At 37.3% G+C, this 22,630-nt stretch overlaps 1 protein-coding gene across 1 annotated transcript; it reads right to left on the bottom strand.

Moving 5' to 3' along the window:
• Positions 1–22,165, bottom strand: EIF4E (eukaryotic translation initiation factor 4E). Its single transcript, XM_029959542.1, has 8 exons — positions 22,109–22,165; positions 21,902–22,020; positions 14,686–14,826; positions 12,974–13,069; positions 10,883–10,946; positions 8,892–9,005; positions 6,213–6,352; positions 1–5,118 (listed from the first exon to the last, which is right to left on the bottom strand). Exons 1-8 carry the CDS (start codon positions 22,163–22,165, stop codon positions 5,004–5,006), a joined length of 846 nt encoding a protein of 281 aa, XP_029815402.1. The 3' UTR covers positions 1–5,003.
• Positions 22,166–22,630: the final 465 nt, after the last annotated feature.

The raw sequence follows: 22,630 nt of genomic DNA, 5'->3' as shown, positions 1-22,630 counted from the left end.
TTAGTTCCTCAGAAACTTTATTTTCATTCAAGCTACAGAAATAAAGTAGTACCTTCCAATTTCCCATCATATTTTCTGTGTATTTGTACGGCTCAGGGTGAGATGCACTAGGATAAACTACCCTGTACATACGGAGGAATATAAGGCTCAAAAACTAGCTTTACTTCAAAGAATGCCAAACCTTACCTATGAGGTTGGCTCCAACTCTTTGATAACATTAATAGGCACAACATAGGAAAAAAGATTATCTAAACTACCTATTGTAAGCAAAATCCAATAATTCATTACAGAAAGTCAAAGAAACCTTTTAGAAATAAAAAAAACAGTTTTCTACTTTGAAAAAATAGATGAGTCATTTTTGCTTTATATATGATATATTCACACACACACTTTCAAGTATCATTTTCACTATTATCATACTTACATGGCTAGAGATAAAAAAATGAAATCCCATAAGCAGATTATTATGCCAAAGAAGTCACACAGTCTTTATCTGGGTTTAGCAACACCTGGAATTCTCCATGGTATCACAGTGACTAAAAAAGCAGTGACTAGACTCAGTGTAATTTTTCCCTTTATTAAACATGTTTTAATAAGGCTTGAAAAGTATCAGGATTTAGAAAAATGGAGATAAGAAAAGAAGAGGCAGCCATAAACCCCACAAATTCTCAGCTAAGCTTGTCACACACTCAATACTAGCGGGGAGTAACAAAAAAATAAAACTGAGTTATGTTTGGTTAGCAGGCAAACTGATACCAACAGACAGACTTCAGCTAGGATGTTTTTACATTTAAGGCATCACACAGAACAAGTTAATACTGGGAAACATAACAGTCATCATGTGCACAGCCACAGTTCACATTTATCTCTGGACATCAGAACCTGCTTTATTTCAAAATAGAAAGGCTAGAAGGGAATCCCATAGTCTTTTGGGAAAGTGCCAGGCAGCCAACAGGCAAGAGCAGGAGTGACCATGGTTTTTATCACAGGGAAAGGAATTTAAGTGCTTATTAAGGGCTTTGCTGCAGTGCCAGAGCCAGATGCCTGAAAACAAATTCTGGTGGAATACAAAACTAAGGGCTAAAAGGCAGAAAATCTGTTCTAGCAGCTAAAGTAAATGGGTGCCCCACAGAGATCAAAATGGCAAACCTTCAAGATTTAACAGCCTCTGGAGCTTGGAAGTGATGGAGAGGTTCAGCAGGTGCATTCAATAGGTCTGGTTCCACGCTGCTTGTTAATATGCTCTGCACTTCTCTCTAATTTGGATAGACAGGTATGAAATGTCTCAAAGTGAACCAGGTATAACTATTTCCTTACTGGTCATGTCATTTTCATTTGTCTGTTTCTTGCCCAATGTGGAAAGGCACAAATTCTGCATTAAAAAAAAATTTATTGTAAGACCTAACCAAAACCTAGTTACAAAAAAATTTTGTAGAAACCATTGACTGTTCTTAAGAGGGCAAAAGTCATATAAAAGTGAAGTGCCAGTCTGAAAGCTTTATGGGTTTAACTATCAAGCTCAACTATTTGATTGAGTACTTCAGTGGAGGATGTTCTTAAAATCTAGTTTTAAAACCATCAGGCCTAGACTCAAAAATAAAGCCTCTCGGAAACAGGGAAGGTCATATATCGAAGGGAAGACATATGTGACTTTTACAGACTGAAATGCAACAAATTTATTTTTTCTTTTAGTAAGGGCCCCATGGAGTCCAGAACATTTTTTTCCAAGCATTTCAGTAGGAAAAGATTCCATTAGGTAGGATGGAAGTTTTGAGCTCAGTCCAAGCTTGGCTAAAAGCTACTGTTCCAAGTTTCCAGAATTTGGCTAACATTAAAATTAAGTTTCCTGAGCTAGAGACAGCCTGAAACACAAAACAGCGACAAGCAAGACAAACAGAAAGTGACAATGAAAAGCATTGCACAGCCCAAGACTTCCAGTACACCCAGAAGCTGACAATTCACACATACTCCTCATCTGTTACCCATCTTCCCAGGCTGTATTTCGGCACATTCTTACACCTCTTCAAACGCAGCAAGTTTCTGCTTTCCTTGCTCTGTTGGTTTTGTATCACAGAAAACCGCTTCTGAATGAAGATGCTTTGGACTCTTTAGTCTTCCCATGCTTACTAAAACCACACGCTGACAATGGCTACTAACCCTTCAGAGTTTAACAACACTGAATATTTTGCACCAACATTAGATACTTAAACATTTACTGCTTTTTCCCTCTCTTGAGCCTGTGGCTGTTTTATTGATACACAGAATGGAAAGCTTTCAGTTTTCTCCTGTAGCACAAATACAAACTACACCATTATAATCAGAAGAACATTAGAATGCAGCACAAAGTGATTTGCAAGCTGGAGAAAACCAGGTTCATGGTTATTTACTTCTTCTAACAGTGAATTAGAGGCATAGGTTATATAGTTGATAAAGCAACTATGCCAGCTAATTTTCTCTCAAGTCTTCTAGAAATATCACAATTGTTACAGGAGCAGCAAAGAGCCTCAAATCAACCTACCTGCAGTTTCATATTACAGTGCAAGTCAGTTGGCTGCTTAAAGAGGTTCAGGCTCAAAAACCTGAGACCATACCAAAAGAAATCAATCACTTCTCTAGATGAACAAAATGCTGCTGCCCTAAACAATATTCTGCTCAGACTTGCAGTGAAATGAAACAAAACCAATACTATGTACTTCTCATAACAGCATTCCAGTTAATCTCAGCACTTTACAAAATGGCAGCACTATTAACGCTTCTGAACGACACTTCTTTCTAGTGAGCCTGGTCACAGTGCTCCCAAATTACACACACAAAGACAACCTAATGTCACCACTCAGGAAGCAAATTCGTCTTCACATTCCCATGCATGCAAGCATTACTGATGAGTAGCTGAAGCTGTAAGCTGGAAAACAGGCAGGAGTTGCTCTATTCTATTATCTGTGGTCTTATTAAACTAACCTGACTTGCTTTGCACACCTGCAGAATCGGGACAGGCAACCAGTTTCACCAGAATCCACAAAAACCTGCCTTAATAGCTCTCTCCACATCCAACACCTATCCTGGTTAATGACCAATACTGAAGGTATAGTACCATTAGATATAGATACCTACTCTAAGTGTTCCTATTAAACAGCCATAATAATGATCCAGACATTACTGTAATTAATGATCTAGACCTTTTTGGTATAGTCTGATATGCTCTTTATGACACACGTTTCTGATAAAACACGCAAAAAAAGTGTTCAAGTCTATTTTAGCACACAACAGATACTTCAGTGCCTTAAATCGGGCAGATTCAACTGAAGCTTTACTGCCACAGTAACTAAACTTCCTTTAAGGAGTTATCAAAGATCAAAACCCCAATAAGCACCTGCCTTAACATTTCACTGAAGAAAGGCTACATAGCCCTGGCAAGACCTTTACTCACAAAGTAAGAAAATATGAAAAGCAATAAAGCACTGACTTTCCTGCATACTCTGCTTTAAATGAGTGGAAAGAAAAAGTATCTCATCTTTTGCTCAAAACAAGTTAACTCAGTGACCCTCAATTTCCCCCCATCCTGCAAGTCAAGCAAACTTACAGCTCCCACAGCAACTTTCAAATGGGGAAATGAAACTTCGGTTAGCAACACTATCTAGGCCTTCGCATACTTTCGCTTTGTAGCCATGTCTTTAGTGCACTTTACTTGTACTTTGTATACCAATTACATGCTCAGAGCAGAATCACTCACTAAAGCACTTTCAGTGTAGCTCCTATCTGAAACTAAACAGCTTTCTATGTACCCTTGAAACTCCTGGTTGGCACAAAACAAAGCCAAAAGAGAAACAATGCAAACCGTTATCAATTAGACCAACCACTAAGAAAAAACAGTAGCCACATCAATATAATTTCACTTTGATATAGAGTGCTATCTAATAGATTTATTAAAAGTTTCAACAGACTATAGCTCCAGACTTTACCTTTCTTGGAAGACACTACTACAAAAGAAGCCACAGTAGAGACTGCCTTGTCACAAGAGGTACAAATACTTGCTGTATAGATGGAGAAATAAAAGGACAAATCTAGTTGTCTAAAAGACAATTCACTGTACACATTTTATTTACAGTTTTGTACACTGTCTTAATATGAATGGGACCGCTTTTCTACTTGAGCCATTTTAACCAAAGCAAAATAACCTAAGTAATACAAAGTGTTAAAATACAGCATAAGATACAAAAACAGACATACTATTTCTAGTAAGGAATGTAAATTACGGTGTTACATAAAAAAAAAATCCACATTAATGTTTAGGAAATCACACAAACAGATCACTGATTTGACTGAAATGCATAAGTTCATAGCAAAGCTTTGATGTTACAAAAAAACCAAAAAATTACCAAAGAATGCACAAAATTAATGTTTATTCCACCTTTGTCATATTCCCAGATTCTTCACCAAGTGTTACATGAGCAAAAACAACTGAAATCAAAATATCACTAATGTTATCAAATAGGGAAAACAAATAAATTAATCTAGCAGCCATCAGCATAGGTTACAGCAAAGATGATGCTGTATAAAAAAATTGCTAGAAAACTGTATGCACCATACTCTTTTCCAAACCAGCAAAATGTTACTGCATACAATGCAAATGTAGAACAGAGTAATTTCCTGCAGGTACAGAAATGCAACTTCTTTTCTGAATACTGTGGATAAACAAATAATTTTTTTGTAATAGTAATGTTTCTACCAAGCTAATACAGAGTGGGTCAGAAACACATTTATGGATTTGGGGGGTGAAGTGTACTAAAATTCTGATTGGTAATGGTTACTTCAGCCAAAATAGAAGAATTGAACACAGAAGTACAAGACAAAGGCGAATGAGACTTCTCACAAATCTTAGCAACATTTAGATGGAAATCAAATTTAAATGTAGTCCACTCTGCTTTTGAAGAGGCTTTGGTTCAGCTCCCAATCTCGATTGCTTGACGCAGTCTCCTATGAAAGAATACTCAGAAGGTGTCGTCTTAAACAACAAACCTATTTTTAGTGGTGGAGCCGCTCTTAGTAGCTGTGTCTGCATGGGACTGATAACCAATCACTATCTTTGGAGGAAGTCCTAATCTTTCCTTGTATACCCTCCTGGAGGAAAAAAAACAAACAAACAAAACAAAACAACAGAACAACAGTTTAAGCAAAGTCCGTAGGAAGGAATCAGTATCAGGACACCTGCTTTTAACATATGCTGACACCAGCAAAAAGAGTTGCCTGCTTAGAAACAGTTTCTCAGACGTGAATAAAGGACTTGAAATATGATTTTTCTAGCTTATTGCATCTAAAACCCCCTTACAGTTTTGTAAAATGACTTACCATATATAATAGGATAAGCCCTTGCAAAAAATTAACAGGCTTACGTAAATGTAGAATGCAAGGATTCTACTGCACTCACATAAGTATCATTATTATCAGCAAGCTGTATTCCCACATACAGAATCAAAATAGCCATGCATAAGCCATGGTCCAGGATTCCAGAACTGAGATGATAAAGTCACCTGAGTCAAACAAAACAGCAATTCCCTGGAACAGTCAGTTTTAATCAACAATCACAACTCCATTGCAGAGAGTGGCTGTCTTTGCTTTAACTACTGATAGAAAGCAGCCCCCCCATGGTACTGGCCATGATCAGCTACTCAACAGAAGCTTTAAGAAATCAACAGCAGCTTTAAGAAAAATCAGCTTGGACCTTATGTCTTAAGAGAAGGAAGCAGCAGTACCTCCCTTAGACACACACACTGTTCCTTAGCATAGAGTAAGTGAGGTACAAGACACTAAGGGCCACTCCTGTCCTGAGTCATGGCAATGACAGCTGATGATCAACACAACTTACCTTGCTCTACTGTTACTTACTTCCCACCTTTACAAACTGGCACACTGCAACAGAACCCACATTATCTACAGGCATTAAGTGCAACAAATGAGAACTTCTGCCAAGATTTGTGTTGAATTGTTCATTATTTCTAATCTACAATGAAGGCAGTGCAGCAGTACAAAGTAGTTACTAGCACATGCCCATATAAAAAACTACACCATACCACAGATTTGGCACAGAACTACTCAAACTTGGGATACAGTTCTGCACAGGCTACATTCTCCTGAAGTGCATTCTCTATTAAGTTAGCTGGCTTTAAATGAATGGTTACACTTCATATATTCAAGACACCAATCACATTACTTACCCTATATGTGTAACTGCATCCCTGTTTTCACATTCAGTTGTCCATATTGCTATTTTATCACCCTTAGTTCTAACATTAACAACAGCACCACATACATCATCACTGTAGTCATCAAACGACTCCCCAATAAGGCACAGCAGCTAGAAAACAAAGCAGTAGTTCAGAGTCAGAATCCTGCTCCACAGGCAAACACTCAGTGTACACAACAAGAACTGAGGAATGCTACACTTTACTGCCTACAGTCACTTGCCATATAGCAATCATTTTCTGTTTATTGCATTATCTTCTTGAAGTTCCAAATGTTACAAGTGAACATCAACTCAGGTGTAGTAGGACATCTTCCACTGATTCTGAATTTTCCATTCCTCCTCCTGTCCCACTAGCTACGAGTTCTGACACAACTGATCATTTACACAGTGCTGCCTCCCTCCTCATACTCCCAATCCAAAACAAGGTAAGAATTAAAGGAATATATTCTTTCTACAGTACATTTAACATAGGTAGACAAATCTGAAATTTTGTTTCCATCCATTACCTAGGAAGTACCTGTGAAGAACTATTTGCATAATATCAGCCATGTAAGGTTTAACTTCAATGCTGAAGTCTATCAATGCAGAGGTAAATCACACTGCAGTCAGATGAGAAGCACTATTCAATGAAGTGCTACTTCCAGCAACACAGCCAGGAAGCTTCAGTGTTTCCATAAACTCTACAGTGGGCATCAGTGCTCCTGAACAGTGTGCAATGCAAGTGCACCAATACAAGTGTACAAGTAACACAAGATTCTTCCCAACAGGCTTCTAATGGAACTGGCAGAGGTATTTTACTTCAGGAACATCATACTGAGGAGGGTCACATCCCCACGCAATATGCTAATTGTCAAAGTGATATTTAAAATCTTCAACTTGCAACCTATAAAACAAGCAATACGGATAATCAAAACTTATAGTTTCTTGTCTTTGAGACAGATTCATTTAGTCTATGCTGAATTAAAAATCCTTCTACACACTGAAGTACTAATCTCAAAATGAACACTTGTTTAATTCACTTGCACAGTACATTAAATACAGTGCTATTACATCAGTTTTCCAGAATCACTTATAACATTTGGAAATTCAACACATTTGCAACTTTTCAAACAAAGCAGGTCTTCCAGTACCCATGAGACCTACAAAGGTTGGCCTCATTGAGGAAATACAAAAAGGACAAAGTGTGCTAATGAATAAATCAGGTATAACTACTTGTGCTTTACATGTTACACCCAACCGCAGGCTGCACACACTCGATGAGTAATGCAAGCCATAAATGGTTAAGATTAAACCACACACAAACATGCAAAATATTGATCAACAGCCTTAGTACACACATAAGCAAAGATGACTACTATGCTCAATAAACACTAGTCAGGTACACTCTTCATGAATGTTGCACAACAGGGGAAAAAAGTCTTCTCAACTCAAGTTTAATTTACAGTTAAGATCATTGTATTACAAAAAAAATTTGTTCCAAATGAGAGTTATAAAGGCTTTGGTTTTTATTGGAGAAAATTGGTTACATATAATTACTGGAATTAAAAGTGACACGGTTGCTTTAGAGCACATATCAGTCACCCGGGTATTCAGGCTCTGTGCCATTGCTTGCTGCTAAACAAAAATCAGAGCCCTCTAACCCTAAGACTACACAGACTACCTGCATGTTTCCAAGCCACATGTAATGGCTGGCAGGAATCAGGACTCATACACGTGTGTAGGCCAAATGCACACTGTAAGATGTTAATTTACTCATGTGCAGTCACTCAGCCTAGTAGCGTAATGCTCCCAATCCTCTCTGCAAATCACAACTACAGTGACTACAAAGATCCTGAAAGTTCAGGTGGTTTTGATACCTCTGCTTTCATTCTGAAAGCCATTTCTCCCTTTTGAAGGGACACAATACTTCTTGCCTCTCACACAAGCAAGGAAAAAAGATCAGAGATTTGCTAAGACTGCTTTTGTTGTCCTGTCTACAATCCATGATTCTAAACCTAGATCACACTAGACTGTTTTAGGCTCTTCTGAGTCAGTTCCTAAACAATACAGTCATATCCTTTTCTACAACACATTTAATGCAACCCACATAATCTCTAGAAATATATTTACCATTCAGTTAAATCTATTCCTAAGAGAGAACAGCAATAGAAAACGTATTTATAGGGTACATACAGGATGAACATGCTATTACTTGCCTGCCCTGGTGTTAAGATAAAAACAGGAAGAAAAAAAATAAATCAAAGTCCCTTGTTTCAGCAAGGCCAAAACCTGAGAACTATTCATATTTCCAGAAGTATTTGTAAAGCAAATTTTTATATTCCAGCAGTTGAATCTGCAAGTTACACTCAGAACAACGTAGTATTTTCACAGTAGCTCAACAGCTGCTCTGTACATTCCACAGGAAAAGATTAATCTGCCCTGCAGAGATCTCTCTGCCTGTTACAATGAAGTATTGAACAGAATACAACTACATTAAGGATCACTATTGAAAAATCATGTTTCAAATACAGCCTGTCAATCAAAACTTACAGGACACTGCTGACAAGAAGTTTAGAAGATTAGTGTGGCACACAAAGATCAAACCAGTTAAAAATATTTTAATGCAAACACAAGACTCCTCAGCTGCAACTAGTCAGGCCATAGTGCTTACTGTCTCTAGCCAGAAGCGATCAAGGTCACTTCGTCTCTGCTGTTTGTTTAGTGTAATTAGCCATCGTCCTCCTCGCTTGTTTTTTTCATCTTCCCACATGGGTTCAATCCCATCCTGCAAAAAATGGCCAGAAGTTACATTAGACTCAGTCTGTATTTTTCCTATAGAATAACCAAAAGGCCAATGACAGCTGAAATACTAAGTTAAGAAAAAAAATGTATAGATTAAGATCATTAAACACTGTCTCACAACAATACCAAAGTTCCAAAACAGCTCAACAAGTACACTTGCCCTAATTAATCTTTATTTCTACAGAAGACTCACAGCCCAGGCAAGTCTCAGCTACATATTACATTAAAAAAACCTGAGGCAACAGGCAAAGTCAACCACCCACTTTGCCCTGCATGAAACTAGAATGTAGCTGCTAATTTTATCTGGAGTCCTTATTTTATGCTTTGGACTCAGTGCAATGTCAGCCAAGCGCTTCACTTATGCATACAGACTATTTCACTGAAACAGACACCTTTGGCAGTCTACCTCACTGACTTTCTTCATACACAAGGTGAGAATAAGGGTTTTCATTATCAGGACAAAAAAAAAAAAAAAAAGAAAAAAATCAACACATCATTTCAAAGAAAGTTCTGATTCACATTTTACCAATGGCCCTGCACTGAATTAAATGACTGGATGTGCTGATCCACCAGCTATGTTGCACTTCAGAAGGTCATTCAAAAACTAAGTAATTGTCTAGACAAAGGAATTTGGTTAAGAACTGTCCATTAAGAGAACTGCACTACAGAACTTAGGCTGAAAACAAAAAGTGTTAAACGTGCAGGATGTAGAGTGGTGTCAGCTCACTTTAAATATAACACCCTCACTGGCAGCTGCAGATCTTAAACTACTTCATCACCTTTAAGAGGCACTCTTAGGAGGTCACAACTGAAGGACAACAGTAAGAGATGGCTCATGAGCCTGCAACAGCTGCCAAGTTATACCTGTTTCAGTTATATATTTAAGTTTTTACTGCTTGATGATAAGCAAACACAGGATAGATACATGTACTTAAAACACAAATTTAAGATTCATGTGAAAAATACAAGTATGATCCATAGATATCCTACCCTCTGAAGGGCCTACAGCTTCTAAAAATTCTAGTAAGGAATTTCAGTCACTTAGGATATCATTACCTTCCCAAACCCAATCAGCAGCACCTCTTCACTATCTAAAGCTGCTGGGGTTTACAAACAATGTACAGTTTGCTGAGGAGTCCCAGCCCATTGCTGGGCTTTATGAGCAAAGGAGGAACCAGGCACCAGTACTTCAGGGATTATTTAGATATTTGAATCCAGAAAGGAAGCTGTATGTTAGAAGCACTTCTAAGGATTTAATTTAGAGCTCCAATTCAGATCTCCACTCCAGCTGAGGCACGATTTCATGTGCCCTTTCCCATAAGCATTTTCTATTCACCAGTCTGGGCACTTCCTCAGCATGCTTTACGTGTCCGTGTTGAGCACAGTTTTCTATTTCATACACAAGTAATACATCATTTAATTGGCAGCATGAAAATTAATAGGAGTGTTGTCCACTTGGCTAGTAGAATCCGTAAAGAATACTGGAAAACATTGCTGCCTCCCACAAACATTTTAACTCATTTCACATCAAGTGACAGAGCTGGAAAACCTTTCATATTATAAAAATTTACACAATTATTTGCACAAATCTCAAATGTAGAATGGAGACAAACAGTAACAGATTAAAATGTACTGTCTGAGTGTTAAAGCAAGTACTTGCATTTTCAGAAGTTAGTGACAGCCTGATTTTCAGACAGCACATAACTGGGACTTTTTAAAAAATTTAACACCTTTAGAATACTCCCAACCATGTTCCTAAATGTCTTAAGTAAAATATCTGGACAGTATCTTGCTTTGACAGGAAATCATCAATAAACATCCATAACTAAAAAAAAAAAAAAAAAAGGTTAGCAAGCATACCTTAAAGAGCGAGTAGTCACAGCCAGGCATTAAATTACTAGAGAGCTGGATATGGTTGTATAAACTATTGGAGGGAAAAAAGTGGGATTAAAAACTAAGCATCATTTTACAGTACAAAATTCTTAAAGAATCTAAGACATATGACCAAACAAGACCCAAAAATTAAAGAGTAATTAAGTTATTTCAAAAGCAATCCTACTTCTTAAGTATTTTTCAACAGTATAAAAGCACTTGCTTTAAAGATGCTCTGGTCTTAAAGCAGCAGAATGGAAGCCAGTTAATGAACACTTGTAGGGTTCCTATACCAGTGCCTCTTTAAACCTAACTCTAACAAAGTTATTAGGAATGTAACTCACTGAGCTTTCATGGCAACAAGTCCTGCATACATGTGTATTCTGGACATATACATACATGGAATAATTGTTTATATTTCTAAAGCTAATCTCACTGCAGAGAAAGTTTTTAAAGAGAAGTAATCGACTTTGTATTTAATACAGTCATCATCATGGCTAGGCTTTGTGAATGAAGATTTAGGAATTTAATACAGTGCTCTAGGTTTAAATGTTCTAGGCCTGATAGTTTGAATTAAGGACTCAAAAGGCAAGAACAGATGATTGACAACAAAACAAAATTTATATTCGGAATTAAATTTACAACTGTGCAATTCAGAGAAAAACATTCAAAGGAGTACATACTGTCTCCTCCTCTAGCAAGGAGAGAGATTACTTTTGTTCCCTTCTGCCTGCACATATTACAGCAACCTGTTGCCCAAGACTAACATTCAGGCACAGTTCAGCATCAAAAAGAAAATTAATTAGTGTGATGTCCTAACAATAAGAAATCAGGCACAGGAATTTACAATGCCATTAAACTTAAAAGAAGCAAGCTGGTAAATGTGTATCTTGACCATAACATTTTCTTCCCAGAAGAACACACCTATTCCTTACTTCAACCACAAAGGAGGTGTAACTTCTCAGTTGCTTCTGACTGAATTTATACCCTCACTGCAGACATCTCCATTAAGCACTTCTTTTCATTACCCAAACAATCTTGGTTATAGGAGCTCAAAAATTTACCCTTAAACAACTTTAATAGGGCAGCTGAATTTGTTTAAAGCTCACATCACATACCACAAGTCTGCAAATTACGGTTCACTCAACCATTAATCACTCCCAGAGTAGGAATGGGAAAGCTGGTTACGAGCCCAGAATCTCATTCCCCTCCCTGTGACAACTGCACTGATGAAGTTCCTGAAAATGTAGAAGCATTTTTCCTCTCTATTTGTGCTAATTAGTCATCTTATTCTGCTAAGGCACTATGTCTCTTCCTTGCAGATCACATCCAAAAAAAGTATGCAACAAAAACTTTAAAAACCCTACCACTCAATGTAGCATAAAACACTAAGAAAGCAACAGTGCTTTTTTTCACCCTCAATTTCATGCCACTTGCATTTTCTCTACATTTTCATCATTATGGCAGGGAAAATCTTTCAAGCCAACCACCCAAATCTGACTGAAGCCACTGTTCGGAAAGTACGGGTCTACCTTCAAAAGCTTTGGAAGCCTAAATTCTTTCACAGACCTTCAAATTAGAATGAAGGTAATTTCTTCTGTAACCTCTAACACACTTCTTTTAGGGGTGCCATTAATCTGCATGAATCTCAAGTACTCTGCTCAAGATTCAGGTACCCTTGAACATGTGCAGCGAGACAGCAGCCCGAGAATTTAGTCAAGAGGGAAAATGTAGGGGCAAGGAAGTGACAATCAGAATTTACAAGTCCATGCTTCTATGAGATAGCTACTGCACAAATAAGATTTTCTACATGTGTCATGTACATATGAATATAAGCAGTGTTGCAGTGTTACAGCAAGACAACGTGCATTGAAACTGTGAACAACTTTTCCATTGACATTCTCTTCAAAGGTGACATTCTACCACAAGGCATAGACTTCACCTTCAATTTTGCAAATATTTCAGATTACACCCAAAAAATTTGGGGTTAATGGAGTACTTAACAGGTTTTTTGACTTTGACATAAGCTTTGCCAACAAATCCCAGAATTACCATGCAGATTGAAAAATTTTTACTTACGCCCAAAAGTCTTCAACGGTATCAAACTTTGAGATAAGACGAAGATTTGCTTGCCAAGTTTTGCTCTTGTCATTTTTAAAAAACCAGAGTGCCCATCTAAAGGAAAATAAAGTGTATAAAAAAATATAATAATTAGTATTGTTATATCCAAAGTAATTGCAAACCTTAAGATATTAATCAGCACAGAGGTCAGTTTTCATCAATAAGCTACATGATATATTCTGTTCTCAAATACTTCACAGATAACGATATTTGTGTTCCCATTACAAGAATCATGGCAGATTTGATCAATCCCTTTAGGTAAACATTTTAAATATTTTTGGAACTTTACTAAGACTCTACACTTCATATGTTCCATTTCTCCTTGCAGTCACTACTAAACTGCAGTCCCCTACCACAAATAACTGAATATGGTCTAAACCAACAACTAATAAAACCAGCAGCACAGCTCCCTGTCCAGTAATTTCCTTGTAGAGGTTACATAAGCTAGTTATATCACTCCAAAGCTATACATGCACATAAAAGAAAGCATACATTTTAAAAGGGAAGCTGCCTTAAGCTTACTAATAGCAACATTCTTAAACTCCCACAAGTTCATTGTTTCAAGTTCTAAAATCGGCAGAAATAAAGACAAGACTAAATGAAAAAAATCATCTCTACTGAGTACAAATCTCAACACATTATAAATCAAACCTTTCACATAAAGATTCTCTTTCTGGATCTAAAATGCAACATTTAAAAAGCTGGAAGAGAATACCCAATGAGGCATTTAATTAACAGGTTTATTTTTCACTCCAATCGTTTCAGTAGTGTTGAAATCACTCAGGTTTGCACTAGAGTAGATTTATCTTCTCACAGAAAAGAACTTTAAGTTACCAGATATGAATCTACTGATCAATCAACTGACCCTTCCTGATGTTCCAAATCTTGTTTTACAAGTTTACTCCTTTCCAGTAATAGCCTCACTACCACTTGTAAAGGAGTGTCAGCACCAATTTATTCAAGGCGTTTTGAGGAAATAGTGGAAGGATGGAAGCTGAAAGACAACAAGGAAAATGGGATGCAGCATAGCACTACAGGGTAGCATGGTTTTCCACACTTACTCAAAACTCAGGAAAAGAGTAAGGTGTCACTTGGCAAAAGGTTCACTTTGGAGCAGTGCCTACCTACTAACACAAAGTACTGAACATCCCACATTAACTCTTCAGCTGATTTGGAGAAAATTACTTCCTAGCTGGTCTCTTTGAAGCTGTAGGAAGGCTTGGATTTTTCACTAAGTTTAAGTATAATTTTAACTACAAGTTTTTACCACTGGCACCTTAATTTACCCAAGTATAAGGCAAGGCTTTCCAGTTCTGCTGGACAGCACCTTCAGCTCAGTGTCAGCCTATTAAAACACACCAGACAAAAGCAACAAAAGCTCTGCTCATCTCCAACTAAAAGCAAAGCCATGCTCTTTCCAAGTACCTGGCTGCATATTTAAAATTTGCAAAGACTTTCACCTTCTGTAACTGCACTATCTGAAAAGACTCTGAATATTAACAGTTGGATCAGATTCTATTTAATCTGCAACCCCATTGCAAAAATCCTCAAAAAAACTCCTCAAGAACTGTCAAAATACTGCTAGAAAATGCAAGGTAAACAAGAACTGCAAAGCCACAGGCATTTTTCTGTCTTTGGCAAAACTACAATCATGCTTCTGTACTATTTACCTGTTTTGTAGTGGATGTTTAATATACTGTTCAGGGCTGGCAACCTCCTGACTAGGTGCTGGCTCGGTTTTCTCCTCTTCTGCAGGTTGAGGGGGGTTGGGAGTGGTTTCCTGTTTGAAGAAAGGAGTTATTAATACATTCCTTCTCAATTTTTATTGAGGTGATTTTGTTCTTTGAAGTAACTTTAAGAAGGCTGAAGCCAAGAGTTCCTACAATTAATTCTGATTAGAGGGCCTAAATCACATCATGGAAGCACAATTTGTATCCCTTTATTCTTCAACATCTGAATAGGCCCTACAATAAATACTAACTGCAGGAATTCACATTTTGCTGTTCGGTGATTTGCTTCCTATGTCATTTGTTTTCAGAATGGTTCACTTTACATACTGGTGTCATTTTGAAACAGTTTTGAGAGTTACTTCAGAAATATACAATATACTATGTTATCTGGAATATGCACATCTAAAATAAATTTAGAGAGTAATAATTTCAGAAGGAAAATTATTTTTAATTAGTTTCTGACAAAGCATTATTGGAAACAGGTGTACAGTCCCTGTTATTTAGAAAAATCTAAGACAAGTAGAAGAGCGACCTGCTTTTCTGAGGTCTGAAATCCACTACTGCAAGTAGATAGAAGCCAAGCCACTTAGTAGTTATCTTTGTATTTGCAACATCATCACCAACCAAACAGCAGAATTTAAACATGCATATGTTCTCAAATTTCAAACTGAAATAAATGTAATTACTGATTTAGTACAGATTAGACTGATTCCAAGTGTTATTTTTTCAACTGTCTAGAAACAGTGATAGAAATGTTTAAGATTCTTAAACACAAAATAGTAAAATATATTCTCTTTGCATGCAAACTCTCTCAGGCTCATCATTCAGTTCGAGAAGCCACTGTGTCAGGTTTGAAATTCTAATGCCATTCCTTCAAATCAGGGAATACAAAGGTTTATTGTGAGGCCAAGTGTCCCTGCCAGTTACCACCGTCTCTCCCTAATCTGGCAGTCCATGCTAGAAAAATCACAGAAACATGGAATGATGACTATAGCTCATTCCCTACAGCTAACACAAAAATGCCTATACAGCTGTCCCCATGAAAGAAAAATCACTTCAGTAATACAAACAAAAGCTAACTACAGACTCAAAGACTCCAGACATTTCTAAATGCGGCAATGCAAAAGTAGTATTTAAGAAGTAATTTAAACTCTGTGGTCTTAAGAGAACAAATTAACATGGGGTGGATTAAGTAATGGTAAGTCATTTAATTAATGGAACAGTTTACTCCAGGCTTCCACACAACTCAGTTTATCATCACACCAAAACTGCTGAAAAAAGTGGAATGGATTGGAAGTGATAACACTGTTCAATCTTCACAGACCCAGCTGGCAAGCTCTTCTGATAACACTTAAAGATCTGGCTTAACAGGGATTTTCTTTTCATTATCAATATATTTAGCATTATTAACCACGATACGTTTTACATCAGAGAAGCTACTCCTTTATGGTTGAAAATAATCAAGTATGCTTTAGTTTAACAGCTCACCTAGAAAAACACCTCAGTTCAAAAGCTAGTTTACATCACATTTCAAATACTTTCACATGCACCCCTGTCCACAGCAAAGAGACTGAAGTGTGAAGGCCTAACAGGAGCACTAGGCCAGTGCTTTGATTTATACAGTACAAGGGGCAAATTCCTGCCTCCTAATAAAACTAAATGCTTTCTGAAGATTATCCAAAGGGATCATCACTAACAAACCCATGGAAAAACAGTATTGAACAATCTGTCATATCTCCTCCAGTGTAATACTATAAAAAGCTAAACAGATCTTCAAAAAACTTACTATGTTCTTCAAATTCTACCTAGAATAAAATTTCTAGTGTTACCCCCATTCATGTTTAACTTGATGGTATCAAACATACATCTTCAACTACACACAACCAGCTGTAGAATACATCAAGGAGGCACTGCAATATTTCCTCATTCAATTTATCATCTATGTTGAATTGCAAAAAGCCAAGTACAGACAACTAAAATTTGTTGCCCCTTTAAGGACTTCTAACTAGAAGATGTAGAAAAATTACATGTGCAAATACAGTGACCATACAAGAAAAATCTTGTTGATATTTTGGAATAGCACTAGGTTTTGTGCTAAAGCTTGCTTTCATTCACAATACTCTGCAGTTGTGATATCTAATATTTACAACTCATTTACAAGTGCTATTATACTAAAATTTTTACAAATAGTCTGCATTCAGCAAGAGTGAGTCTATCTTCCAAAAATAATTTCAGTTGAGAATCTCATTCACGTTTGCTCAGCAACTAGCTTTCAATATACAAAGAACTAACACCAAAGTCTACCTGTCACTCTTCCAGAAGTGTCATAACTATAAACTGAAACAATCAATACAAAGCCATTGAGGACATGAGCTATGCTGTTTCATAACTTCCAATACAAGACAATATCCAAACGGATTAAGGTAGCACGTCCAGTTAAAAAAAAGAAAACCACCAAAACAAACAAACCAATGAGCCTCCATACCTGCCTAGTACACCAACAGTCCCCCTCTGCACAATTACAAATGAAAGATATCTGACTCAGCACATTTTAGTTAAGCCACAACAATAACAAGTCCCTTTAGAAAGCTACAAAGCATTAATGAAACTCGGACTAACCATTATTTCAAGCTCCTGTCCAAAAACAGAACGTGACAGCTTACCTCCAAGGTCTAGCTAACTATGACCTTGACTCAGGACTGTGCCACTCCCCTCAAAAACTAACCCAGCCAGAATAAACTATTTTTTTTAAACACCAGGCTGCCCCATCAAGGATAGGTACAGCTCTATGTGCCAGGTATGAAGTTGGAAGTAGAGCTTTTCATCACAAAACAGTTTTGTGGCTGGTCTCAGACAGAAGCCTAAAGCAGGTGGTTTTCACTTCCTTATATTTCCCACAGCCATCAAGGAAAACAAAAAGAAACATTTTAATTTTTGGCTGGTTAATTGTTATCAGCTCCTATTTTTTCATCTTACATTTATCTCACTCTTCTGACTATGAAACTGAAGTGTTTGTATATGAAAGCACTTTTCATTATTAGTCAAATAGGAAGTATGTAAGTTTACTAATTGTCATTCAAAGTCCACCCCTGGTATCCAAGAAATTCTACAGGAAATTATCTAGAATTCTATTCTATAAATACTACATGAATTAATGTTACACTGTCCACATTTTACCAATTCACATCTTGAAACCTTAATATTGCAACACTATTAACCTGAAGTCAGATTGACTCCACCAGTAGTTTCTGGTCTACTAAATCTAAAATCCTTCTTAATACTTGACTATTGCTCACAACTAATGCATTCTTTAACCTAAAATCGACTTCACATCTAGAACTAAACTAAGTAACCATTTGGTTTGCTGCTTTTAAAATGTATGTCATAAAATAAAGTAGTATTACCAGATAAACAGGAAAGCTTCATATGGCCAATCCCACTTCTCATACACAGGACAGCACATAATTAAAAGTGACATTTATTCACTACCCACATGGTTTTTGATGTAGGAATCAGCTTGCAAAAGTCCACGAAACATCTGCCTACTCAGCATTTAATGACTGTATCTGCACATTACTTGGATTTTGACACTTACAGATTTAATTGGTGCTATTTACTCTTTCTCCACAGCACATAATGACCAACATATCAAAGGAAGGTGTGCGTGTCACCAGGACAGGAAACAAATAGCATTTACAGTAAAAACTGCCTCATCAGGTTTGTCTATTGAAGAGAACAACAAGCTTGACTGGGTTTTACCAAGGGTTTTTCAGATGCTGCCCAGACCACGTTTGTGTCATTAATTGTCTACGGAAGTTGTTCGGCAAGACCAGTTGAGGGAGTGCAACATTTATTGCCTAAAAGGATGTAACTCAGCACTATTATGCACTTTTGGTGAAGGCTAAGAGAATTAATTAGTGGAAAAGGCTTCCAAAGGTTTCTTGCACTAAACCAAAATAAGTCACATTCCAGAGTTTTCACCTTCTCATTTAGGGTTTACAGCAGAATGAGAAACCTGTATGTGCCAGTTATCTGATGTATAGGGAAAAACATGTTGACTGTCTCCTGGTTCTTCTGCTTCTTGCACATAACTGCTGCTATGCTACAGTCGGGATAACAATTCGCAAGACCCAAAATCAAGAGCTATTTATTTAAAAATATTCTGGACAGAACAGAAAGGATTAAAGCCCACCCAAGAAGCAAGTATTGTGTTCTGTAAGAAAACAAGCCAAGCGACAATCTGATATGCAACTCTGAGGAATGAGCATACAGCGGTAAACACCACAGGTAGTGTAAGAGCAACTGGAAAAGTGGTACTAACAGGCACCTGTTACCAATTTAACAGTGTGAAGTAGACTTCCAGACACCAGGACAGAGAAAAGATTCCTAGATGTGACATAACAAGGCCTAATACAGAGCGACTATCCTAACTGCATATAGCATCATTTAGAACACCACAGATTTTTAGGAAGAACACAAATGTTAGAACCTGATTTTAACTGAGTGACATCCCCTCAAATTACAACTGAAGTGCAACACGTGTACACGAGGACAGGAACAAAAGCCTTAAGAGAAAAAGTCAGAGGTTTTATACTAATCATCACCTCAGCTTTAAAAGATACAAAGGATATTTATAGCCCTTTTGACTTCTGAAAAATGGGTTACATACACTTGAATGTATCCATTTAACTCACAACCTTCCAACTAGCATTATCAAACAAGTTACAAGGAACATCAAAACACTTCAATATCTTTGTGATTCTGTAGCTGCCCAAGCAAGCTGCCCTTGTGCTAACACCCCTCACACCAGTCAGCACTCTGCTGCTGCCTTTGCTACTTAGAACATAAAAATCTATCCATGGGATGACTTTCCACATTTAACATTTTGTTAGTTCTAAGGCACTCTAACAAGGAAACAAAAACTTCCCAAAACACTGAGGAGAACAGTTCAGATGACTCAAAGGACAAAAAACCTCTGATCTCCCCACACACCTCTACACAAAACCACCACTCCAAATTTCCATGAGTATACTGAGTCACTGGTACAACTAAGCATAGAATTCTCTATCAGATGAAAAATTAGAACACATTCAATCTTCAGAAAAGAACTTAAAACAACATATAATGTCAATGGTCAAGAGGTCAGTCTTCAAACACAAAGTGCTGACACACTACTGGTATGCCTGATGCTTGTAAAGGATGCAATACACACAAGCTACTTCGATAAACAGCACTGAGCTTGAGACAGACAGACTACTGTTTAAAAGATCATTCATTTAAACAACTGCTCTGTGGATTTAGGGAAAAAAAAGGACTTTTAAAAAGTTAAAATTTTTCTGCCTTGCATCCACTATATAGAATCAAGCTGCCACTTTCAGGCAGCTAACAAGACATTTATATTACACAGTACCCTTAAATCTGTAGATCACACACTTGCTACCTTCATAACGTGAACATTTTATAGAGCAAGAGGCTTTCGAACTTCCAGAAATGAGGACTGTTGTAAGCTAAAAACAGTTTCTAAACTCAGGTTTAGCCTTGACTTTAGAATATTTCAAAAGTGAAAGAAAAATTTATTTAAGGAGAAAGTCGCATTAATTCACTTTTAAAGTGTGCACTTTTCTTCCTCAATGCCGGCTCTCTACCAAATCCCTTATGTGATTCTCCCCTCTGTCCCCTCAAAATTCAAACTAACCTTTACTTTACAGAACACATTTTTTCAAAGTTTCCCATGTACCTCCACACCTGCAGGCAGTACTGGTAAATGAAACACAGCTCGGTCTCATATGCTATTTTTATGCATTACCTTGAAATAAGCTTGGTATTTTATATGCTGTGTGAAATGTAATTTTTCAAAATTGCTTTTAAAAAATATTTATCTCAAAAGATTTAAGTTGTCCAACATACTCCTCCTCTTAGAGGAAGCTTTGTATTCAGACAGAAATTTACAAGAACTTGTTAACAGATATTCTCAATTATTAAACAGCATGACAGACATATCTGTCCTGTATCTTTTCAGAAAAATGCAATGAGCAAGCAACTGTGTTCACAATCCTGCAGCTCAATGCTGCACTGACTTCAACCACAGCAGGTCATCAACTACTACAGCAGAAACACCCAGCAAAAGAGCAAGTCTGAAGTTGAACACTCATCTTACATGCTATCTGTCTGCAAATAACACAGAAGAAATACCTTTCAGCCTACCCTGAATTTTAGGAGCTATTTTGAACTTTCCAGAATTTCAAGGCCCTACACCACTATGTAAGCCCTTAAGATAATAGTTTCATTTAAAATAAGTTTTGAGTCCCACCTACTGATAATTAGCTGCTTAAACAAGCATTTTTTCAAATTCTAGGTAATTGAAATTTCACCCTTGTATCTTAAAGTGCAAAGTTAAATTCCTAAGAATTGCACTTACAACAATAACTGCCATTAAACAAAAATATAATAAAAGAACCATGACACCCATTTCCAATTTGAATGATGAGGGATCAGATTCATATGCACTGAAAAGTTACAGGCAGCTACAATTTAAAGTCACCTTTGGCAAACTACTAATAACTAAAGCATTACTACTGGTTTTGTTGTTGACTTTGTTGACTTTTGCACAGCATTATCTGATCACATTTAATCCTCAAAGGCTACAGTGAGAACACTTGAACAGGACACACTCCTGCATATTCCCACAAATTAACCTAGAATATTCTTAAGAGAAAAAATCTGGTTCACATGAGAAAAAAAATGAGTTTTAACCTGTCAGTGTTGCAAAGGGTTAAGTCTTCCCTGCAGTGGAGAAGTAAACCCCTGTGCAGTAGGTCTGCATTTACTTAGAATAATCATCTTTTTCTTAGCAGCTTCCATGGGACTCTCTACACAACTTTAAACTCAAGTTTTCATATTTGTGAAGAGTTTGAAGCACTTTTCAAGCTTCTTAACAATCCGAAAGCATGGAAGTAAGAAGCAATGATTTTAGTAGGAGCCTACTTTAAAAAAAAAACCAAACCAAACAAACCCACGCTCAGTCATATTTTGCATTTCCCAAAATACACATTTTCACACCAGGGAAGCATCACAGATGACAGCTCTAGAAACCCATGTCCAGATTTTGAAGGTCAGGAACAGAAAAGCTTCCCTATGATCAAGAGGTAATCCTAACCACACACGCAATTTAATTGTCCGAGTGGAAAGCAACAGCATTTCCGTGACATTGCGCATCTTCTGACCTCGGTCACTACACACGTCTAACCTTAAGCTTAGGCAGGAGAAGTGAGCCACCTAAGAGGACAAACAAAAACTTTATTATTTACTTCAATTTGAAAGTAAGCAAGCACAGCCAATATCTGACTCCCCAAGTCAAACATACTTCAGCTACAGCAGAACACCGAACAACTGCATTACTTGAACAGTTGTGTTGCCGCATCTTCCACTTCTACCGGCTTAGCATGACTGCTCGTGGTGAGCTGGATCTGGCAAATCAATCCTGCTAGGAAATAGTGTGGCAAGATCAATTGTTTGCTTTTGGCTAAATTAGGGCCCTGATCTACCTCCATGTCCAGCTTAACACTGATGTATAAACAGTGGAGAAAACGCTGCAAAGACAGGTTTGTGCCAGCAGCATGGTGCAGACAGCCCCACACAGCCTGGCCTTCAGAGTAATTTCAATTTTTAGAGGCTATGAATATTAAAAATTATTTATCACAATTCCTGCCAAGTTCCACAGCCATAACAGAGCACTGCACTGACAGTAAGCTCTCGTCTTCAGATACATGGGCTACAGCTCAGAAAGACTGGCCTTTGGATGGCAAAACAAGTGTAACACTGTGGCTGGAGAACATGGGAAGGGTGCTGCTGGTGGTCTGTCTTCCTGTATTAATAACTGACATTC

This window comes from Manacus vitellinus, unplaced genomic scaffold (genome assembly GCF_001715985.3).
Source record: "Manacus vitellinus isolate BGI_N305 unplaced genomic scaffold, ASM171598v3 scaffold_0_pilon, whole genome shotgun sequence".
Classification (NCBI taxonomy): domain Eukaryota; kingdom Metazoa; phylum Chordata; class Aves; order Passeriformes; family Pipridae; genus Manacus; species Manacus vitellinus.
Note: the sequence above shows the minus strand (reverse complement) of the source record. Positions and strands in the feature narration are given on the sequence as shown.